This window comes from Perognathus longimembris, chromosome 10 (genome assembly GCF_023159225.1).
Source record: "Perognathus longimembris pacificus isolate PPM17 chromosome 10, ASM2315922v1, whole genome shotgun sequence".
NCBI lineage: Eukaryota > Metazoa > Chordata > Mammalia > Rodentia > Heteromyidae > Perognathus > Perognathus longimembris.
In genome coordinates this window covers 12491382-12514073 of record NC_063170.1, presented here as the reverse complement: position 1 = coordinate 12514073, position 22692 = coordinate 12491382, and the positions used below count along the sequence as shown (strand labels likewise).

General features: G+C 45.3%; 1 protein-coding gene across 5 annotated transcripts in view; it reads left to right on the top strand.

Annotated features, from left to right (window-relative positions):
- Dus2 (dihydrouridine synthase 2) overlaps positions 1-22692 on the top strand; it is a 37096-nt gene that overhangs the window by 9798 nt on the left and 4606 nt on the right. For 4 of the 5 annotated variants that reach the window (XM_048355281.1, XM_048355279.1, XM_048355282.1 and 1 more), the window contains 9 exons: positions 3220-3311; positions 3916-3959; positions 5482-5542; positions 7149-7196; positions 12744-12809; positions 12992-13062; positions 16042-16128; positions 18088-18256; positions 21568-21689. In XM_048355281.1, the coding sequence (XP_048211238.1) occupies positions 3220-3311; positions 3916-3959; positions 5482-5542; positions 7149-7196; positions 12744-12809; positions 12992-13062; positions 16042-16128; positions 18088-18256; positions 21568-21689 (760 nt within the window). The remainder of the gene's footprint in view (positions 1-3219; positions 3312-3915; positions 3960-5481; positions 5543-7148; positions 7197-12743; positions 12810-12991; positions 13063-16041; positions 16129-18087; positions 18257-21567; positions 21690-22692) is intronic. The other variant, XM_048355283.1, reaches the window with a different exon arrangement.

The window sequence follows — 22692 nt, the reverse complement described above, 5'->3', positions numbered from 1 at the left end:
TTCTAGAGCATTTTTTTTTTTTTTTTTTTTGCCAGTCCTGGGCCTTGGACTCAGGGCCTGAGCACTGTCCCTGGCTTCTGTTTTGCTCAAGGCTAGCACTCTGCCACTTGAGCCACAGCGCCACTTCTGGCCGTTTTCTGTATATGTGGTGCTGGGGAATTGAACCCAGGGCCTCATGTATACGAGGCAAGCACTCTTGCCACTAGGCCATATCTCCAGCCCCCTTCTAGAACATTTTTACATGTCAGAGTTGATAGGTGACTGTGTCATGCTTTGTTTTGCTAATGCTATAATGGGGGGTTTTATTTTGCTGTTATAAATAAAGCTGCATTATAAACATCAAGTTTTTGTGGTTCTTTCTTTTTGCTAGGCTTGAGCTGCCTCTGTCAAGATTCAGTTTGATTATTTGACTCAGTGTATCAGTCCTCTATTTTACCTTTCAAAGCTTTCTAGGGGCTGGGAATATGGCCTAGTGGCAAGAGTACTTGCCTCATATACATGAAGCCCTGCGTTCGATTCCCCAGCACCACATATATAGAAAATGGCCAGAAGTGGCGCTGTGGCTCAAGTGGCAGAGTGCTAGCCTTGAGCAAACAAGCCAGGGACAGTGCTAAGGCCCTGAGTCCAAGCCCAGGACTGGCAAAAATAAAAAAAAATAAAAAAAATTACAGCTTCCATTTATGGATGTGCTTTAAAATATGTATGTATGTATTTATTTATTTATGTTCTGGTCCTGAGGCTTGAACTTAGCACCTGAGCACTGTCCCTGAACTTTTCTGCTCAAGGTTAGCACTTTACTGTTTGAGCCACAGCTCCATTTCTGGCTTTTTGGTGTTTAATTGGAGATAAGAGTATCACAGGCTTTCTGTCCCAGGTAGCTTCAAACTGAAATTCCCAGATATCAGCCTCCTGAATGGCTACAATTACAGGTATGAGCCACCTGTGCCCAGCTGTGTCCAGCTGTGCTCAGCTCATTCTTTCTTTTTTTTTTTTTTTAATAAATATCTGTACAAGAAGTCAGGTTATGGGTATAATGTATCTTGACCAATGTTACCCTTTCTATTCTCCGTGTGTGTGTGTGTGTGTGTGTGTGTGTGTGTATAAGTGTGAGAGAGATAGGGCTTGAACTCAGGGCCTGGACCTGGGCACTGTTCCTGAGCTCTTTTGCTCAAGGCTAGCCTTCTTACCACTTTGAGCCACATCTCCACTTCTGATCTTCTGGTGGTTAATTGGAATCTCATTGACTTTCTAGCCTTACTGACTGGCTGATTTAAATCATAATCCTTAGATCTCAGCCTCAGCCACCAGTACCTGTCTATTCCCCATATTTCCCCCTCCTATCCCTACACTCAAGTTATATAGTTCAAGTTTTACATAATATACATTGAATATAATGACTACATTTGCTCACCTTTCTTCCCTCTATTTGTGTACCTCCTTGCCCCCCCCCCCCAAAAAAAAAAGTGCTTTTAAGATCTCATTTCTTGAGCTGGAGTTAGTGCCAGACAGACACTGGTGGCTCATGCCTGTAATCCTAGCTACTCAGTAGGCAGAGATCTGAGAATAGTGGTTTGAAACCAACCTGGGCAGAAAAGTCCCTGAAAGACTCTTATCTCCAATAAAATATTCAAAACAAAACAAAACAAAACCTGGAATTGGTGCTGTGGCTCAAGTGGTAGAGCTCTAGCCTTGAGCAAAAAGAAGCCAGGGACAGTGCTCAGGTCCTGAGTCTAAGCCCCAGGACTGGCAAAAAAAAAAAAAAAAATGCTCTGTGTTTGTGTGTAATTGGGTCATTAACACTGAACTCATAGCCAAGAGCACTACAGTTTCATGCCTGAATAAAGTTTAGTCAGGCCTATGGATATAGCTCAGTGGTAGATCTTCAGAGTTCTATTTTCTGGGGGCAGTTTGGGTCCAAACTGAAATAGAAACATAGTAAATTTTCCCCCAGCATTTTAAAAAAAGAACAAAATGTCAGGGTGTTGGTTGCTCACATCTCTAATCCTAGCTACTTAGGAGGCTGAGATATGAGGATCAAGGTTTGAAGCCAGCCCTGGGCAGGGAAGTCTATGAGGCTCTTATCTCCAATTAAATCACAGAAAAAGCAGGAAGTGGTGTTATGGCTCAAGTGGTAGAGCATCCAGGCCCAGAGTACTAGGGCCCGCAAAAAAAACACACAACCCACTAAAACAAAATGTAGCTGGGTGCCAGTGGCTTTAGACCTGTAATACTAGCTGCTCAAGAGACTGAAATCTGAGGATTATAGTTTGAAGTTAGCTTGAGCAGAAAAGTCTGTGAGATTCTTATCTCCAATTAACCAGCAAAAAGCGAGAAGTAGAGCACCAACCTTGAGTGAAAAAAGGCTAAAGGAAAGCAAGAGGGCCTAAGTTCAAGCTCCAGTACCAGTACACACACAATGAAGCAAAATGTTAACCTAAGAAACAAACATGCATTTGAACAAGTAATTGTAAAGTGAACAACAGTCAGGATGAGGAGATACATTATTGCCAGTACTTTAGAAGCCTCTCATGGACATTCTTACTTTAAGATGAGTAGATACCTAGAGTTTTGTTTTTTATTTCCAGGAAACATAAACAGCCTAGGTTTATATCAGTTTTCTATTTTTCCGTGACAATACTGGGAATTGAACTTCGGGTTTTATACTTGCTAAAGAGGCACTGTAGCTCTCCCTCTAGAGTCATGTTCCAAGCCCTTTTTATTTTATTTTTAACTGTTCTGGGGTTTGAACCCAGGGCCTCATGCATGATAGCCTTTTGCTTTACCACTTAAGCTATTCCTCTAGCTCTGCTTTTTTATTTGTTTTGGAGATGGAGTTAGCAAACCTTTTTGGCTGGTCTGGTCTGGAACTCTGATCCTCTAGACCTCAGCATCTTGAATAGTAAAGATTTCAGGCATGAGCCACTGGCACCTGGCTTTGTTTTGGTTATTTTTGAGGTAGAGATTTTCACTTAGGCCTGAGTAGGCCTGAACCTCAGTCCTCCTATTTCTACTTCCATATAGCTGGAATGATAGATGTGTGGCACCATACCCAATTTTATTTAGATGTGCAGTCTTGAAAATTTTTGCCTGGCTAGCTTTGAACCATGATCCTCCCAATCTCTACTTCTGAGTAGCTGTGATAACAAGTGTGAGCCACCAGTGCCCAGCTTGAACTTGCATCTTAATTTAGTGGTCCCACGTGTTTGTGTTTTCTTGCAGAGGTACTCAACACAGTGGATTTTGTTGCTCCTGATGACCGGGTAGTCTTCCGCACATGTGAAAGAGAACAGAGCAGGGTAGTATTCCAGATGGTAAGAAGTAAGAGACTCCAACGTCTCAGGTTCACCTGAAGTTTCCTGTCCTATGGGATCTCCTTGTGTCAGCCAGTGTTCAGTACCTAGCCTATGTTACACAGTGCTGGCTCCCTAAAGAATTGGCTTGTGAGGTTGGAGGGGTGGGTCAGTTTGGTAGAGTGTTAGCCATTGAGTGAAAGTGTCAGGCACTGAGCTCTAGGCCTGGTCTCAGCCCTAAATAAAAAAGAAAAGGAAAGAAGAATTGGCTTGAACATTGTTCAGATTCTCTCATGTGTGGTTACACTATTGGAGTTTGTGGAAATCAAGCTACTTACAGTGGGTTGCATGCCTCTACTCTCCAATTAATTTACTTAATTATACCAGTTGTTTCTTTGATATGCTTACTTTTGTTAATCCCTGGTATTGATTACTTAGATCTTGGTGTTTGTTTTTGTGTAGTCTATATGTATTTCTTGTCCAACGAAATTAAGTTTTCTCAAAAGTTGTTCAGGAGCCATGTGTGTGCACACATAAACTGTGTGTTAGAGACCTATGGCTGTGTTTGTATCTGTGTGTGTACTTGTGCCAAGGCAGTGCTTGATACAGCCTCTTGTGTTCCTAGGGGACTTCAGATGCAGAGCGAGCCCTTGCTGTAGCCAGGCTTGTGTAAGTTCCTCCCTCCTTGGGGCTGTCCTTGTCACTTGGGTCAAGTGTGAAGTCTTAATGAGGGGTGAGCTTAGAGGTGGCCCCTTCCTTTCTGCCTCCTGGCCCATAACTTTCTGTTTTTAGGTCAAGATCCCATTTTCCCACTATGGTTAGATCTCAAAGACCCTCTGTTTAAGGACCTGATTTAGTGTTTATTCGTGGGGCTTTCTTTGCAGGGACTCTGCTGACTGTGAATCCTCAGGCTCAACTCTCATGAAGTATAGGTGTAACTCAATGCTTCCCAGCATAGGCACGCTAAAGAGATGGCCTTTTGAGCTCTGGCAGATTGAATTTTTGGCTGTGCTCCTTGCTTACTGGGTAGCCTTAGGTAAATTAGTTAACCTCACTGTGAACTTAGTCACCTTTTCTATAAAATTATGTCAGAAGTACTACCAACTTCTGGCATTCTAGGGAATGGAAAATGAAAGAGTGCATGTTATACCATGTGGCATACTATGAATGCTTAGTGGGCACTGATACCTTGCATTGGTAATCCTAGGTATTCAGGAAGCTGAGATCTGAGGATCCCAGTTCAAAGCCAGCCTGAACAGGAAAGTTTCCAAGACTCTATCTCTAAATAACCATCAAAAAGCCAGAAATAATGCTATGGCTCACATGTTAAAGCACTAGTTTTGAGTGGGAAAAAAAAGCTCTGGGACAGTGCTCAGGCCCTGAGTTCAAGCCCCCAGTACCTGCACTAAGAAACAGGAGCTGGGTGCTGGTGGCTCATCCCTGTAATCCTAGCTACTCAGGAGGCTAAGATCTGAGGATCACAGTTTGAAACCAGCCTAGGCAGGAAAGACCATAAGTCTCTTATCTCCAATGAACCACCAGCTGTAACTTAAGTGGTAGAGCACTAGTCTGTTGAACAAAGAGCTGAGGGACAGCTCCCAGGACCAGAGTTCAAGCCCCACAACCAAAAAAAGACAAATAGATTAAAAGAATCCTAGGCAGTCATTGCTGCTGAGCTCAGACTGTTAATGAAGTCTAAATCAGAGGTTCTTTCTACATCTGAGAATTATAAGTCAACAGTGTAGCTCAGAAAATGAAAGCAGTCCAATCACTTCTGTTAGAAAGTAGTGCTCTGGCAAGAGACTCAATGCTCATTCATGTTACTCTTCTGCACTGACAAATGACTTACACTATTCCAGTCAGAACTGTGACCCTGGAATCAAGTTGTGTATCGCTCTGTATTTGAATCACTTTATTTAATCCTAGTATAGCAAAAGTCCTCTACATGCAGCTCTTCATAGATATGTGTATATTATGTCTCTCCTAGGGCACATGGCGTGGATAGGCAGTCACACATTTTAGGGACAAGTTTCTTTCCTGATTTTCAACGACTGTCATTGTGTATTGGTGTATTTTGTAGGCTTTGGGACATGGTAAGAGGTTCACAAGCAGAGATCCCTTCATGTCTTTGATTTTATCTTCTTCCCTTAAGTTGAGTGCTTATTACCTTTTATCCATTTTTGTTTTCCAGAGAAAATGATGTTGCTGGTATTGATGTCAACATGGGCTGTCCAAAAGAATATTCCACCAAGGTAAACTTTTTATTCCTCACAAATAGACTTGTGATTAAAGCAGATTAAAGGAGACTAGCAAGATGTGACAACTAAGTAGACTTACCTAACTCTGGACTAGATCCTATGCTGGATGGGCAAAATGCTCAGAAGGATATCATTAAAGCAGTGGGCAAAGTTGGAAAAGAGGCCATAGTATGTTAGCTAAACAGGCTATATCGAGGTAAATTTATGAGGTTGCTAATTCTTTTGTGGTTATATAAGGGAATATCACTATTCTTAGAAAAAAATGTACTGAATGGCTTAGGAGTATGTCTCAAGTGCTAGAGTACCTGTCTAGGCCCTGACTTCAAGCCTCATTATGGCAAAAACAAAACAACCAAGGTGCTGGTGGCTCATGCCTGTAATCCTAGCTACCTAGGTGGTTCAGATCTGAGGATCACAGTTTGAGGCCAGCCTGGGCTGGAAAATCCATGATACTCTTTTTTTTTTTTTGGCCAGTCCTGGGGCTTGGACTCAGGGCCTGAGCACTGTCCCTGGCTTCTTTTTGCTCAAGGCTAGCACTCTGCCGCTTGAGCCACAGCGCCACTTCTGGCCATTTTCTGTATATGTGGTGCTGGTGAATTGAACCCAGGGCCTCATGTATACGAGGCAAGCACTCTGCCACTAAGCCATATCCCCAGCCCCCCATGATACTCTTATCTCCAATTTAAAAAGTCAGAAGTTGGGCTGTGGCTCAAGTGGTAGAGTACTAGCCTTGAGTTCAAGTCCCAGTATTGATGTGGTTGGGGGAGAGGAAGTCTTTAGGGGTAAAGGTCTATGATATATAGAACTCACTGTCAAATGATTTAGAAAAGAAATTATACTCCTCCCCACATTTACATACTACATACACATATATATATTTTGCCAGGGATGGTGTTATATACATGTAATCTCACCATTCAGGAGGCTGAAGCAGGAGGATTGCAAGTTTGAGGCCAGCCGAGGTTACATAGTTTAAGGTTAACATGGGCTAACAGTCAGACTGGAGTGTTATGGTGATCCAAAGAAGGGAGTAGATTGAGAGGGATTTTAGAGGAAAAAGTGGCCCATGGGGAAGACATTTGGGGCCCTCCAAACAGAGGGAGTGGCTATGAGCAGGGGGCTGTAGACCAACATGAGGTTGAGAGACAATTGGGAGTAGCTTGATTTGACCAGAGCACTGGTGGAGAAGGAGCTGAAGAGAGGAGGAAGAGAAAGCACGGAAGGAAAGTCTTGATTAGGATCAAGTCAGCTGAACCTGTGCATTAAGTACTTTTCACCTTTCTGGAAAAGAAGAGGCATGTGATTAGACTACTTTAGAAGCCTTAATCTGGAAATCATAATCTGGTGGGTTAGAATGGCAGGAAACTAGAGGGAGAACAGAGACATTGGAGATGCATGCCTGGGGATCAGAGTGATGTCTTCCAGAACTCATCAAATTTTCATCTTTGATACATGGATGATGCCATCTTCTTACTTGGTGAGGAGAAATGCCAGTTGTTAGGCGACTTTGGTTACAAAGTTGATACACCAAGTTGTTATTCTGTAGGGAGGGGCTGTCCTCCCCCAGCTGTAAGAAGGCATTCTGTGTGCTTCTCCATAGGGAGGAATGGGAGCTGCTCTGCTGTCAGACCCTGACAAGATTGAGAAGGTAAGTCCTACATGGTAAAAGTAAGGTCTTTGAACATGCCTGTGAACTGTAACTCACGGAGTTCCCACAATGCCTCTTCCCCCTACTCCAGATTTATCGAAGTCCATCCAGTCTCTGTACTTGGGGTTAGGATATTTTTTCTTTTTGCTGGTCCTGGGGCTTGCACTTAGGCCATGGGCACTATCCCTGAATCTCTGTGCTGAAGGCTAGCACTCCACCACTTGAACCATGGCACCACTTCCAGCTTTTTCTGAACATTTTATTGGAAATAAGAGTCTCATGCATACACTTTGAGACTTTTTTTTTTTTTTTTGGTCCTGGGGCCTGGGGGCTATTCCCTGAGCTCTTCAGCTCAAGTCTAGTGCTCTACCACTTGAGCCACAGCACCACTTCCAGTTTTCTGGTGGTTATTTGGAGATAAGAGTCTCACAGACTTTCCTGCCTTGGCTGGCTTTGAACCATGATCCTCAGACCTCAGCCTCCTTTGAATGGCTAGGATTACAATTGCAAACCCCCGGCACCTGGCTGGCTTAGGATGTTTTTTAAAAAGCTTCCCAGTGATTCTCATATGTAGTTGGTTAAGTTAGCCTATAGCAGCCTTGAGTTTGGTAAAAGTCTGGAGCTAGGGATCTATCACCCAAGAAGCAGAGGGTCTGAGGACTGGGATGGAGCCTCTCTTCTGTATTGGCCCCTCTCCATTCCAGGATGTTCATTAATGAAGAGCAGCGGCCAGACTACCTTGGGTGAGGATGAATTCAGTGATTGGGTGGGGGTGTGTATGAATGGGTATTTACCAGGAGGTTGGAAAAGAGGAGCAGGGAATCGAGTCTACCATAGCCCTTTGAGAGCAGGTCAGCCAGGGTCATACGAGGCAGGCTTCCCTGGTGATTTTGCAGACGGGTTTAATGATGCCCTGGGGAGAAGTTGGCAGTTGCCACCTGGGGTTGTGGGCTGCCAGTGCAAATAGGGGTGACAGTTCTGCCACATTGTACTGCCTTTTACTTTCCTTTCCCAGGCCACCAGCTCTCAACTTGTTGGTCCTTTCAGCTTCTCTTTTCCTTTTCATTCCCTTCCTTGTCTGGGCTTGACACTCTTGGTGCTTCCCGTAGGCTGGGACAACATGGGACTTAGATGCACTTGTGCTGGCTATGCTGGCTCAATCCTGTGTATTTCTGTTGAGTGTCTCTGAAATGTAGGAGGAACACTTGTGTGTCAGCGAGGAGCCTTCTCATTTTCTCCATGTGTGGCCACAGATAATGCCCCGCTAATCTGCCTCTAATGTACCTTTACCCTTTTAGACTAGCTTCCTTTTCAAAGTATATTCTAGTATACATTCTTTTGTTCCCCAAATCCTTTGAAGTAGACAGTAAGGGCATTTGTTCTCTCCTCCCATTTGTTTATTTATTTATTCATTGTTGGACTTGAACTCAGGGCTACTGTTCTACCTCTTTGAGTTACAGCACCACTTCCAGTTTTCTGGTGGTTAATTGGAGATAAGAGTCTCACAGACTTTCCTGCCCAGGCTGGCTTTGAACCAGGATCCTTGGATCTCAGCCTCCTGAGTAGCTAGGATTTCAGGCACGAGTCACTGGTGCCTGGCTCCAACCTGCAATCTACATTTGGTAAAGGAAGCCTGCTTATGGATAAGTGTACTATACTTCTGTATTTGGTCTTTTCCTAAAATACTTTCATGCTTTAGGAACTTGAAGTATGACTTAGATCTGGACAGTTAGGTGCCCAGAAGAGTTTCATATAAAGCCTGGATAGAAGATAAGATAGCCCCTACTTGCCCTTCTTTCTTACTGTGATCCTCACAAGTGGCTAGGGCTTTTAATGACCCATTTTCCTTAATGTATACATGAAATGATAAAAAAATTTTTAATTTACTTTATTGTTATTATAAAGGTGATGTACAGAGGAATTACAATGATATGAGTCAGGTAATGAGTATGTATCCTTTCATCAGTGTCTTGTGTTCCCTCATTTTCTCCCAATTCCTCCCTCCTGTCTCTATCTACGAGTTGTATAGTTCACTTTCATCCATGTCCAGTAAGCTCTACTGCTGCACTTTTTTACCCTTTTTCCCTCGAGTTCTGTGCCCTCCCCCCACCTTCCTGAAGATACACATTTGAATATGCCATACATAAAGAATAAAAAATAAAAATAAGAGAGACCTCTTGTTTCCATATCTGAGTTCATTTTTTTTTTTTTTTTTTGCCAGTTCTGGGCCTTGGACTCATGGCCTGAGCACTGTCCCTGGCTTCTTTTTGCTCAAAGCTAGTACTCTGCCACTTGAGCCAAAGCGCCACTTCTGGCCATTTTCTACATATGTGGTGCTTGGGAATCGAACCTAGAGCTTCATGTATACGAAGCAAGCACTCCTGCCACTAGGCCATATTCCCAGCCCTGAGTTCATTTTAATACATATATTTATTTTATATAACTATAAAGTTGCATGTAGACATTGCGACTTTTTGTTTCTCTCCTAAGAATGTCCTCTTTTGGTCTCACTGTGTGTGAGTATCTAGAATCCTGTCTAATTTGTAGTATCTTTTAGATCTAATTTCTGCATGTCAGAGAGAACATGTGCAGTTCTTTGAGCTTGGCTTACATCACTTACCATGATTTGTTCTAGTTCCACCCATTTTCCTGCAAATGACATTATTTTATTCTTTCTAATGGCTATGTAAAATTCTATTGTGTATAGGTATCCCATTTTTTGGATCCTCTCAAGTATTGTGGGGTACCTGGGCTGTTTCCATATCTTGGCTGTTGTGAATAGTGCAGCAATGAACATGGATGTGAAAGTGTCCTTATCATATCCTGGCTCATCATGTTCAGGGAAGATGACCAGGAGTGGTATGGCTGGGTCATAGGAAAGACCTATGTTTAGGTTTTGAAGAACCTCCAGACTGCTGTCCAGAGTGGTTGTACTAGTTTATATTTCTATCAACAGTGCAGTAGGGTTCCTTTTCCCCCATATCCCTGCCAAATTTTGTTGTTTGAACTGAATTTTTAATTTTTTTTGGTTGGTCATGGGGATTGAACTCTGGGCCTAGGCACTGTCGCTGAGCTCTTCAGCTCAAGGCTCTAAAACATGAGCCACAGCACCACTTCTGGTTTTCTGGTGGTTAATTGGAAATAAGAGTCTCACGAAATTTTCTGCCCAGGCTGGCTTTGTACCATAATCCTCAGCTCTCAGTCTCTTGAGTAGCTAGGATTACAGCCATGAGCCACCTGTACCCAATTGAACAAAAATTTTGATGAAAGTAACTTAGAGCTGCATGGATAAAATAACCTAAAAAGAAGTTCCATAACTCAGAGCATTGGATCAAACCAGTTAATATGGCTTAAATCATCACATTTTAGAAGATTACAACTGAACACTTGCAAGGGAACTTTCCAGAGACATTACTGTGATATTTTATGTCACAGACATACATAAGTTAAATAAGTAAAATGTCTCTGAACATTTTATTTTGTTTGTTTATTGTGTTTATGGATCAGTTTTTGTTGTTTCTTTTTATTGGTCCTGGGGCTTCATCTCTGGGCCTGGGCACTGTCTCAGAGCTTCTTTTGCTCAAGGCTAGTGCTCTACCACTTGAGCCACAGCGCCACTTCTGGCTTTTTTCTAAGTAGTTTATTGGAGATAAGAGGATCATGGACTTTCCTCCCGGGGCTGGCTTTGAAGCACAACCCTCAAATCTCAGCCTCCTGAGTAGCTAGGATAACAGGCATGAGCCACCAGTGCCCAGTTCAACCTGTATTTCTTAAGCAGTTCACCTTATCTCATTCTCACCCCTTAAAAGGTATGCCCCTTTAAGCCCTGTCAGAATGACTTTGGACCTTAGACAGTCTGCTGCCTGTGACAGCACCTGAGGACTGGTCCTCCTTATCTGGCAGTTGTACATGGGCCAGAAGGCCTTGTCTTACTCTTGAACCATCTGTCAGCCCTGTCTCTTGGTGTAGTATTTGCTAGAGTCGTGATCTGAGTCAGCCTTTCCTTAGAGAAAGTCCTCTCTTCATTCTAGTAGCCAGCTCTCTGCTCCCTTGCCTATCTAAAATCAAGAATAGCAGCAACTGCCTGGGTATGCTGTGCTCTGCTGGACAGAGGTCCACTTCTTGGAAGAGAACTGCTCTCACCTGGTTGCCTAGTCCAACATTTTTTTTGTGTGTGTGTGTCCAGTCCTGGGCCTTGGACTCAGGGCCTGAGCACTGTCCCTGGCTTCTTCCTGCTCAAGGCTAGCACTCTGCCACTTGAGCCACAGCGCCGCTTCTGGCCGTTTTCTGTATATGTGGTGCTGGGGAATCGAACCTAGGGCCTCATGTATCCGAGGCAGGCACTCTTGCCACTAGGCTATATCCCCAGCCCCAGTCCAACATTTTTGATGCAGGAAAATAGCACTGCCACAGACATTCAGTGTTATCTGCATCTCTTTTCATCTTTGTTCTTGTGTGGTCATGTCTTAGTATCTCCCTGATATTTTCCTGTGTGATCTCTCTCTCTCTCTCTCTCTTTCTCTCTCTCTCTCTCTCTCTCTCTCTCTCTCTCTCTCTCTCTCTCTCTCTCTCTCTCTCTCTCTCCCCCCCATCCTTGTGGTTACTATGGAATAAACAGTTTCTTATCTATTGGGCTTTTTCCCTCCTTTGTTTCGTCTTGTATATCTGGCTTCTTTGAAGAGTGGTATACCTGAGGGCAGAGCCATGCCCTTAAAAATCTTCCTGCTATCTCACTCTGTAAGCCCTGGGACAGCATTCAGGGAATATTTCCTTTCTTTCACTCAAGAAAGCAGCTGTAGGGGCTGGGGATATAGCCTAGTGGCAAGAGTGCCTGCCTTGGTATACCCGAGGCCCTAGGTTCGATTCCCCAGCACCACATATACAGAAAACGGCCAGAAGCAGTGCTGTGGCTCAAGTGGCAGAGTGCTAGCCTTGAGCGGGAAGAAGCCAGGGACAGTGCTCAGGCCCTGAGTCCAAGGCCCAGGACTGGCCAAAAAAAAAAAAAAAAAAAAAGAAAGCAGCTGTAAGCATGTCTTCTTAATCAGAGGTAGGCCTCAGAATCATGCTGAGGATAGAGGTCTTTTGGCAGAGCCTATGGAAAATGTACATTCTTAAACTGTGGCCCTAAAGACTCATTCAGAAAATATGGGGCAGAAACTAAGAGTTTGAGTGTCTTAAGCTCTCCAGGTAATTCTGATGCTTGCCCTGAAAAGGATCACTTGTGTAAAACACAGGAATGCCAGTAGATTCATGCACACGTGTGCGCGTGCACGCCTGCACACACACACACTCACGTATACACACAACACAAACACATGGTCCCAGGGAGGAGGTTGCTGGGGCTGAGGCTCTAACATAGAACAAGGGCAGAGTCCTTGCTTTTTAGAGATTATAGGTATATGCACACAACAGATACACATATGTGCTCTCAATTACACAAGCTGTTCATGCACTGGAATGCTCAGATCTGTAGCAATATTCATTAGTCCAAGCAGTGTGGCAATTTGTTCCAGAAGAGGTAGGTGCTCTTGTTTCTTTTCTTTGCAGATTCTCAGCACTCTTGTTAAAGGGATTTGTAAACCTGTGACATGCAAGATCCGAATACTACCTTCGGTAAGAATGATGTATAACATTTGCTGTTCTGATCTCTCTGGTGATGACAGGTCTGGGGATGTGAATTGTTCATGAGGCTTTGAATTAAGTTTGGTGGAGGGAGTGCAGCTAAGCAAACTTTGGGTACTGGCATCTGGTCCTCTAGGGCCTCAGTAACCACCCTGTGCTGTCTTCTTTTTTAGTTGGAAGATACTCTGAACCTTGTGAAGCGAATAGAGAAGACTGGCATTGCTGCCATTGCAGTTCATGGGAGGTGAGTGGTTGCCTTTCTAGTGACTGAGTGGCAGGAAGAATTATCAACCCCTCTTCACAATCCCTCACTAGACCCTAGGTGATATCCAGCCTTTTTCCTATGTTTGTATTTAGCCTACTTCTATCTAGCTCTTTGACATCTTGTGAGTCCAGAGGGCATACAAATTCCCCATGCAGCTTCTGTATGGACTTGTGTTTATCTGTGTTTTATCATTTAGCACCTGCTAGTGGTAGCCATAGCACCAAGCTTAGAGACAGGAGTGGAAGGATGTATATGTAGTAGATCTGCATTAATTTGCTCAAATTTGTATAACGCAGCCAGGAAATGGTAGAATTAGAAGTTGGACCCATTTTCTCTCTTTCTCTTTTTTTTGCAGTGTGTTTGTATATAGAGGGTACTGGGGATTTAGTTTAGTGCTTTGTGCTTATATACCCTCTTTTTTGTTTGTTTGTTTGTTTTTCCAGTCCTGGGGCTTGGGACTCAGGGCCTGAGTACTGTCCCTGGCTTCTTTTTGCCCAAGGCTAGCACTCGACCTCTTGAGCCACAGCACTACTTCCACCTTTTTCTGTTTATGTGGCACTGAGGAATAGAAGCCAGGGCTTTAAGCATGCTAGGCAAGCACTCTACCTCTAAGCCAAATTCCCATTCCTACCCTCTTTTTTTAGCCAGGGTCTTGCTAGATAGCCCAGGCTGGTCTTGAACTCACAGTCCTTGTGCTTTAGCTTCTAGGAGTTCTAGGATTACAGGAATATGCCAACACACCTGGATGAATCTTGTTTTCTTTCCACTTCATTGAACAGTGGCTTCTCCCTCAAATGGCCCTAGGCAAATGGCTGTTCTTTTAAAGGCATTCCTCTTTTCTCAGTCCTTGGTGGACTGCAAGCTGTCCCAATAATTGCTTTAAACAGTCCTTATATCTGTAGCTCATGGGTTATTTGCAAAAAGCTGACATGTTTCTAAAGGCTGTCCTCGGTTTCCCAGTCAAACCTGCTTCCTGTGCTCAAGATGTCCTTCTGTGCACAATTCTAGTCAGCAGTGGCTGGTGCCCTTTCTAAATGTTGCCCTTTTAGATTCAGAAGTCCAAGCAACCGTTGCTTGTGTCTATTACAGCATTTTCAGAATATACTTAAAGCTCTGACATAGAAAAGCTGAGCTAGGCTTGGAATGTGGTTTAGTGGTAGAGTGCTTGCCTAGCATGCATGAAGCCCTGGGTTCGATTCCTCATAAACAGAAAAAGCAGGAAGTGGTGCTGTGGCCCAAGTGGTAGTATGCTAGCCTCGAGCAAAAGAAGCTCAGGGGGCTGGGGATATGGCCTAGTAGGCAAGAGAGCTTGCCTCCCATACATGAAGCCCTAGGTTCGATTCCCCAGCACCACGTATACGGAAAACGGCCAGAAGGGGCGCTGTGGCTCAGGTGGTGGAGTGCTAGCCTTGAGCGGGAAGAAGCCAGCGACAGTGCTCAGTCCCTGAGTCCAAGGCCCAGGACTGGCCAAAAAAAAAGAAGCTCAGGGACAGTGCTGCTTGAGTGGAAGTGAGGAGGGGTTAATGAGAGCTGCACATGTATGTGTAAGCTCCTTCCTGAGACAGCAGGCTTTTCACTCCAACAATCTGGGTTCAAATCTCACCTCTGCAGCTTGTTAGCTTTATGTCCTTGGGAGAGACACTTAACCTCTCTGATACATTGCTCATTTGGAAATTAAGAGCGTTTCTACTTCTTAGGATTCTGATGAGCTTTTCTGACAATATAAAACTAAATCCTTGCAGGTAGCATTCTTAGTACATGAGACTGTTGCTTTTAGCAGAAGTTTGAGACACTAGGAAGACAGATTTGGGTGAATTTAAAAAAGACTTTCTGGGGGCTGGGGATATAGCCTAGTGGCAAGAGTGCCTGCCTCGGATACACGAGGCCCTAGGTTCGATTCCCCAGCACCACATATACAGAAAACGGCCAGAAGCGGCGCTGTGGCTCAAGTGGCAGAGTGCTAGCCTTGAGCGGGAAGAAGCCAGGGACAGTGCTCAGGCCCTGAGTCCAAGGCCCAGGACTGGCCAAAAAAAAAGACTTTCTGATTATCAGAGCTATTGAGGATGGTCTAAGATGAGGGCCTTTGTGTCCCTACAATTTATATAGTCATACTCAAAGCCTTCTTTTTTTTTTTTTTCTTTTTTTGGCCATTTTGGACTTGAACTCAGAGCCTGAGCACTACTGTCCCTGAGCCTTTCTGTGTCAAGACTAGCACTCTACGACTTGAGCCACACACCACTTCTGGCCTTTTCTGTTTATGTGGTACTGAGGAATGGAACCCAGGGCTTCATGCATGCTAGGCAAGCACTCTACCACTAAGTCACATTCCCAGCCTAGAAGCCTTTTTGTAGTTGACCTTAGAGGGAAGGTTTACAGGTTCTGTCCTGCTGCTCCTGTGGCTTGTCATGACAGCTATAGGCTGTGACCTGCCCTGCCACCCTGGGTAGGAGGCTTACTCTGTGTCCGGTGCTTCTCCCTAGGATCAGCTGTGCCGCGTGGCCTTGGCCCAGGCAGCTGTGTGGGAGTGGCCTATCTGCGCAGTGGCAGCTGTCCCTAGTCCCTTGGGGGGAGGGCAGGACTGGGACAGTACAGGGAGCATTCTTAGAGCTCTGTCTTTCATTTCTGGCAGAGAATAGGGAAAGGTAGGAGAATGCAGCATGACCTTGGGAGCTGGGCCACCCACATTGGTCCCCTGCAGCTATGTTTCATCTGCAGGCTCCTGAGAGTTGGCCTTGTTCTTCCCAGCATGGACCTATGCTGCGCCTGCCCCTCAAGATAGAGTCCTTCCCCCTAGAGGTCAGGGAGACCACCCCCAATCTGCCCGAAATAGCCACATGGCTGCCTGATCTTGAGGTTCAATAAGGAGTATCCGCCTTAGGATTTGGCTAAGGTAATCTAGTGTGAGTAATGACATAGCCTTTGGTCCTTAGCCCTTAGACCCATCTCTTTATCTCCAAGGAAGCGGGAAGAGCGACCTCAGCACCCTGTCAGCTGTGAAGTCATCAAAGCCATTGCTGGAACCCTCTCCATTCCTGTCATAGCTAAGTAAGTCTCTCTTCTTCCACATTTCCTTTTTATTATGCCCTACTTTCTTCAGAAAGGACTTGAGTTGGTATATAAAAATGAAATTAAAGCTGGGTGCCCGTGACTCATGCCTGTAATCCTAGCTACTCAGGAGGCTGAGAGCTGAGGATTGTGGTTCAAAGCCAGTCCAGGAAGGAACGTCCATGAGTTTCTTATCTCCAATTAACCACCAGAAAACCAGACATGGTGCTGTGGCTCAAGTGGTAGAGAGCTAGCCTTGAGCTAAAGAGCTCAGAGACAGCGTCCAGACCCAGAGTCCAAGCCCCATGACTGACCAAAAAAAAGAAAAAAGAAATTAAAGAGCATTTATTTGGGGCTGGGAATATGGCCTAGTGGCAGAGTGCTTGCCTCATATATATGATGCCCTGGGTTCGATTCCTCAGCACCACATATATAGAAAAAGCCAGAAGGGTTACTGTGGCTCAAGCAGTAGAGTGCAAACCTTGAGCAAAAAAAAGCCAGGGACAGTGTTCAGACCCTGAGTTCAAGCTCCAGGACTGGCAAAACAAAACAAAAAAAAAAGAGAATTTATTTTATTTTGCTCGATTTGTAATTTAATTTTATTGTGAAGGTGATGTACGGAGGGGTTACAGTTGCATACATAAGGTAATGAGTATATTTCTTGTCGAACATTGTTATCCATTGCCTCGTTTTTTTCTCCCACTTTCCCTCCCCCCAGCTCCCCCCAGGAGCATTTAAAGAATGAATATAACTGTGATAAGTCTCAAGCTTGAGATCATAGCACTATGGCTCAGGCAACATAAGGCAGGACATGGAAATCCAGACAAGCATTCTGAGCAGCTATAGGGCCAGGAAACTGGACTGGTAGCTGCAGGGTCCCAGTGAACAGCCCAAAGGTTTAGCAGTAAGACCATGTATAGTTGCCATTGGGAAACTGGCCTGTGTAGGCTAGCTGGGAGCCCAGCTCAGCCTTGCTACTTATGATGGCACAGACTCAGAGAGTCTAGAGGGTGGGAATAAGCAAGTCCTGATAACAGATAGGCCTGATTGGTAGAAGAAGGAGTGTAAGGGTGAGGATGGTAGTCAGGCCCTGTATCCCCCAGGTAAGAAGATTTTTAGGGATGGCTTCGTGAGTGAAGTGAGGTTTACTCAAGACCTTGAAGCCTGTTGCTTCTGCTGCCACATTGAGACTCCTCCCTACATGGTAGTGTCTGAACTATGGCTACCACTTGACTCTCATGATACAGATGAGAAGAGAGTAGTTTCTAAGAGGGTCCTTGGAGCAGCATGGTAGAGGAAGGGTAATTGTAACTAACGAGTCTCCTTCCATTCCCACACGATCACCAGTGTATCCCCCTCTCCAGTGTTTTGGCCCTGTCCTTAGAGGGGTTATAGAAGGCTGCTCAGCTCTCCTGTGGCCCCAACACCTCAGTTTTGGGCACTGTTTCAGATGACGGAAAAGGAATGTAAAATTTCTAGAATTTCTGTTAAATGCCAGGCATAGTTCAAGGTGCTTTACATACTTTGTTTCACCTAGTGCTCCTAACTTCATTAAAGAGTACACATTATAATCTTAACTTTGCTGAAGCTCTGATAGCTGAAGAGGTCATACTATTAATGAGTGGCAGATCTGGGAGATGCCTTTCTTCTGAAAATGCTGATAGGTCCTATGCTGCAGACACTCCTAGTCCTTGTTAATTTTTTTTCTTTTCTGTCAGTCGTGGGGCTTGAACTCTGGGCCTGGGCCCTGTCCCTGAGCTCTTTAGCTCAAGACTAGCACTCTACCACTTGAGCCACAGCGCCACTTCTGGCCTTTTCTGGAGGTTAATTGGAGATAAGAGCCTCACAGACTTTCCTGCCTGGGCTGGCTTTGAACTGCGATCCTAAGAGCTCAGCCTCCTGAGTAGCTAGGATTAAAGGTGTGAGTCACTGGCTCCTGGCTTCCTTGTTGATTTGTAGTGGTGGATCTCATGACCACATCCAAAAACATTTGGACATAGAAGACTTTCGACAAGCCACAGCTGCTTCTTCAGTGATGGTGGCCCGATCAGCCATGTGGAACCCATCTATCTTCCTCAAGGATGGTCCTCGGCCCCTGGAAGAAGTCATGCAGAAGTATATCAGATATGTGCGTATCCATACTCTTTCAAAAGCCACCATTTCTTACTATCAGCCAAGTTCTTGCCAAGAGCACTTTGTGGGGATCTCCAGGTGCCAGCAATCCCTGTTGTTCCTCTTCTTTTGTTCTGAGTTCGTATACCTACTAGAGCATTGGACCTTCCTTGCTGATATGCAGAGAGGATTCTGGGGTGTGTGCCCCTACCATCACCTCCTTCTAAAGCTTCTAGGGGTACGGAGGTTATCTGGAAGGACTTTCTAGGTCCAGAATGCTGCCAAGGCCTCAAACACATACCATCCTATTTCTCCTTCATACCTCCCACATGTACATACTTCATGCACATGGACAATGAGGTTCTTTGTCACTGAAAACAGACATGTATAGGTTGCTGAAGGTGCAGCCACAGTCAGGAGGAGCCATTGTAGCAATTGTTGCTTACAGATTACAGATTATCTCCATAGAGACTTCCTATCAGATTTGACTCATCTGTTAAGTTTGCTATTAAAACTTTTCTATTGTTGACAGGTTGCGAGTGGCCCACACCTATAGTCTTGGCTATAGTCAGGAGGCTGAGATTCGAGGGTCACTGTCCAAAGCTAGCCTAGCCAGGAAAGTTTGTGAGACTTTTTTTTTCTAGAGCTGAGGACCAAACTCGGGGCCTTGCACTTGCCAGGCAGGAGCTCTTCCACTGAGCTAAATCTCCAGCCCCATGAGACTCTTGTTTCCAATTAAGGACCAGAAAAGCCAGAAGTGGAACTGTGGTTCAAGTGGTAGAGCACTCATCTTGAGCAAGAAAGCTCAAGGACAGCACCCAGGCTCTGAGTTCAAGCCCAGGACTGGCACAACAAAACCCCCACAATTTTTCTTTAGATAATTTTGAGAATGTTTTGCTATGTGTTAGTGAATAGCTTGACTTTAATCCTCTCCTTACAGAATAGTTTGCTTGCTTGTTTGCCCCTCCCCCTTCTCTCTCTCTTGTGCCAGTTCTGGGACTTGAACTCAGGGCCTGGGCACTGTCCTTGAGCTTCTTTTGCTCAAGGCTAGTACTCTACTAGTTGAGCCACAGAGTGACTTCCAGTGTTCTGGTGGATGATTGGAGATAAGAGTCTCATGAACTTTCCTGCCCCGGCTGGCTATGAACTGCCATCTCAGATCTCAGCCTCCTGAGTATCTTTCTGCCTTCCTTTCTTTTTCCTTTCCTTTCCTTTCCTTCCCTCCCTCCCTCCCTCCCTCCCTCCCTCCCTCCCTCCCTCCCTCCCTCCCTCTCTCCCTCCCTTTCTAATCTATTCTTTTGCTGGTCCTGGAGCTTGAATTCAAAGCCTAGGCTTGTCCCTGAACCTCTTTGTGCTCCAAGCAAGTGCTCTACCACTAGAGCGACAAAGACACTTCTGGATTTTTCTGAGTAGTTTATTGGAGATAAGAGTCTGATGGACTTTCCTGCCTGTGCTGACTTTGAACCATGATCCTCAGATCTGAGCCTCCTGAGCGGCTAGGATTACAGGAGTAAGCCACCAGCACCCAACTCGATATTCCTTTTCTCAAGGCTAGTGCTCTAGCACTTGAGCCACAGCCACTTCTGGCTTTTTCTAGCCTCATGGTTTTTCCTACCTGAGCTGGCTTCAAACGTCTATCCTCAGATCTCAGCCAGCCAGAATTACAGGTATGATCCACCAGCACATGGCCAACACAGCTTTTTCTTTTCTTTTTCTTTCTTTCTAGTAGGTCTCACTGTGTAGCTCAGGATGGCCTTAAACTAGTGACCCTTCTCCCTTTGCCTCCTGAATGCCTGGGTTACAGGCATGCACAACCACAATAGTCCAGAAATAGTATTTTCTAAAGCAATTCCTTCTCACTAGGAGCTTGATGGTTGTGCCTAGGACATGTCCTTGCAAAGGAAGTTTTTGATGATTTCACTTTCCACTCTCTCTTGTCACAATCCTGGGACTCTGTGGGTTTCTGTGACCAGCTGTACATAGACATGGGTAGAGGCAGTGAGTGGTCCTCTAATTCTTCAGTGAGTTTGGCCTGAGCAGGACGCTGACCCTTGTTTATTTTTTTTTCCGTCCTAGTGACCAGTCTGCATGAACTGCCCTCTGCTCTGTCCACACCATGGCTGTGCCTGGACAGCTGTCACATGGCTTGCGAGCATTCCCATGGCTGGGGATGGTAGAAGGCTCTGAGGCCTGTGTCCAGTTCTGAGCAGCTTCTGTCCTAGAGCCTCTTTTCTCCAGTGCTGCAGCCCTGCAGATCCCCTTGGTTCTGAGTGTGTGGCGTTGGGCAGACTGGAGTCCATTAACTCTCCGGCAGTTTCGGTCAGCTGGAGGCAAGGGGCCTTGCCTCAGCAGAGATCAGCTGTCCAGCTATTCTGGCCAGCTGGCAAGTACGTAGCAGAGAAGACATGTTGAACAGTGTTGAGCCTCCTCACTGGGTGAAAGGTGATATTATCACTCCTGCTCAGCCCTCCCTTGGCAGCTCTGAAGAGGCTGTATTGTCGTGGAGAAAGGAAGTGGCCTTAAGCATCTGCAAGGCTACTTCTGGTCTGTCCAGGTACCTTTTGGCTTCACCAAGCTGAATCATGGTCTGCCTCAGGCTTACTCCTTGCTTTATTCCCTAAATATTCCATGGTACCAGGCATAGGCCCAGGTGGAGATCCTAAAATAGTGTACCGTACAGGGTAAAGGAAGGGAGGGATTTCTGGAGGGTTGTATAGGCAGCCTTTACCCACTACTGTTCTTCTGTTCTGTCCCTAGTTGGGTGAACATCTATGATATCATTAGAATTATCTTCTTGCTTCCCTGAGCCTTGCTTCTCAGACTGTGGAATGGAATACTAGTTGCATCTTTTATATACATACACAAAATGGCAGGAAATGCATGTGAATGCTCTATGCATGGGAGAAGTCAAAGAGAGGCTTGTCAATACTTGGGAGGGAGAGATGCTCACCCTGGTGATAAGTAATAGAAGGACCGTACTCATGTTATGGGGCTAGGCCCACCATTCTGGAATTTGCTGTGTTCCCTCCTCCCTATGCTAGTAGATACTTATGGTAACTGAAGCAGGAGGGTGTAATCTGTACTTCTGGGCCCAGGTAGACTGTCTGGGCAAGTGTTCTTCTGATCTGGGCTTTAGCTATGACCCTCAAGCTTTGTACCACAAGATGGAGAAGTGGATGGCAGGTTAGAACTGGCTGTAACATGAGGTCACATTGCCTCCGCTGTAAACACACCTCTGATGTCCCCTTTGGAACCCACTCCTTGCCAGCAGAGCTTGGGCCTCAGTGCTTGCTGGCAGCAGATGGGCCATGCCCGTTCTTCTCTTAGGCAGTGCAGTATGACAACCACTACACCAACACCAAGTACTGCTTGTGCCAGATGCTGCGGGAACAGTTGGAGTCGCCCCAGGGAAGGTTGCTCCATGCCGCCCAGTCTTCCCAGGAAATTTGGTAAGAAGGGCAATGGGCTATCCATCTGTCCTTACAGACAGTTCCTAGGCTTGACCTTGAGCCCTAAGCTGACTCTTTGGGGGGAATCAGGAACAAGGTTTCTGGATGCAGATGTGGAGGAATGGAGTGGTAGTAAGCTTTGCCACACAAAATGGAGAACTTTAAACGCTTTCAAGCATTTCATCTTTGAACTGGTCTCCGAAGTACAGTTTTTGGAAATAGGTCCCTAGTAGGGTGGAAGAATACAAAGGATTAGTTGGACATTGGTGGCTCATGCCTGTAATACTACCTATTCAGAAGTCTAAGATTTAAGGATCAAGGTTTGAAGTCATCCCAGGCAGAAAAATCCCCAAGACTCACCTCTATTAACTAGCAAAAAGTTGGAAATGGAGTTGTGGCTCAAGTGGTGGAGCACTAGTATTGAGCAAAAAAGCTAAGCAAGAGTCTTGAGTTCAAGCCCCATTACTGGAAGAAGGGGAGGGGGTGAAGATGGGAGAGAGGAGAGAGGAGAGAATGGGCTTGGAAATTCCTCAGGAAGAAGGAGGCTTTTCCATTAGTGAGCCTGTCACATATCAGTCCAACCAAACACAATGGTCAGGAAAGACGGAGTTGTAGAATGAAGCCCCTAGTCTGTACTTACACCTATCATGCTGCAGTCTGAAAGGTAGCCATTGGTCTTTTATTTTTTTGGTCAGTCCTGAGCCTTGAACTTTGGGCCTGGGTACTGTCCCTGAAGTTTTTTTGCTCAGGGTGAGCATTCTACTACTTGAGCAACAGAGCCACTTTGGCTTTTTTTTTTTTTCTTTAACAGTCCTGGGGCTTGAACTCAGGGCCTGGGCACTGTCGCTGGCTTCTTTTTGCTCAAGGCTAGCACTCTGCCACTTGAGCCATAGCACCACTTCCAGCTTTTTTTAATAGCTTATTGGAGATAAGAGTCTCATGGAGTTTTCTGTGCAGGCTGTCTTTGAACCTTGATCCTCAGATCTCAGCCTCCTTAGTAGCT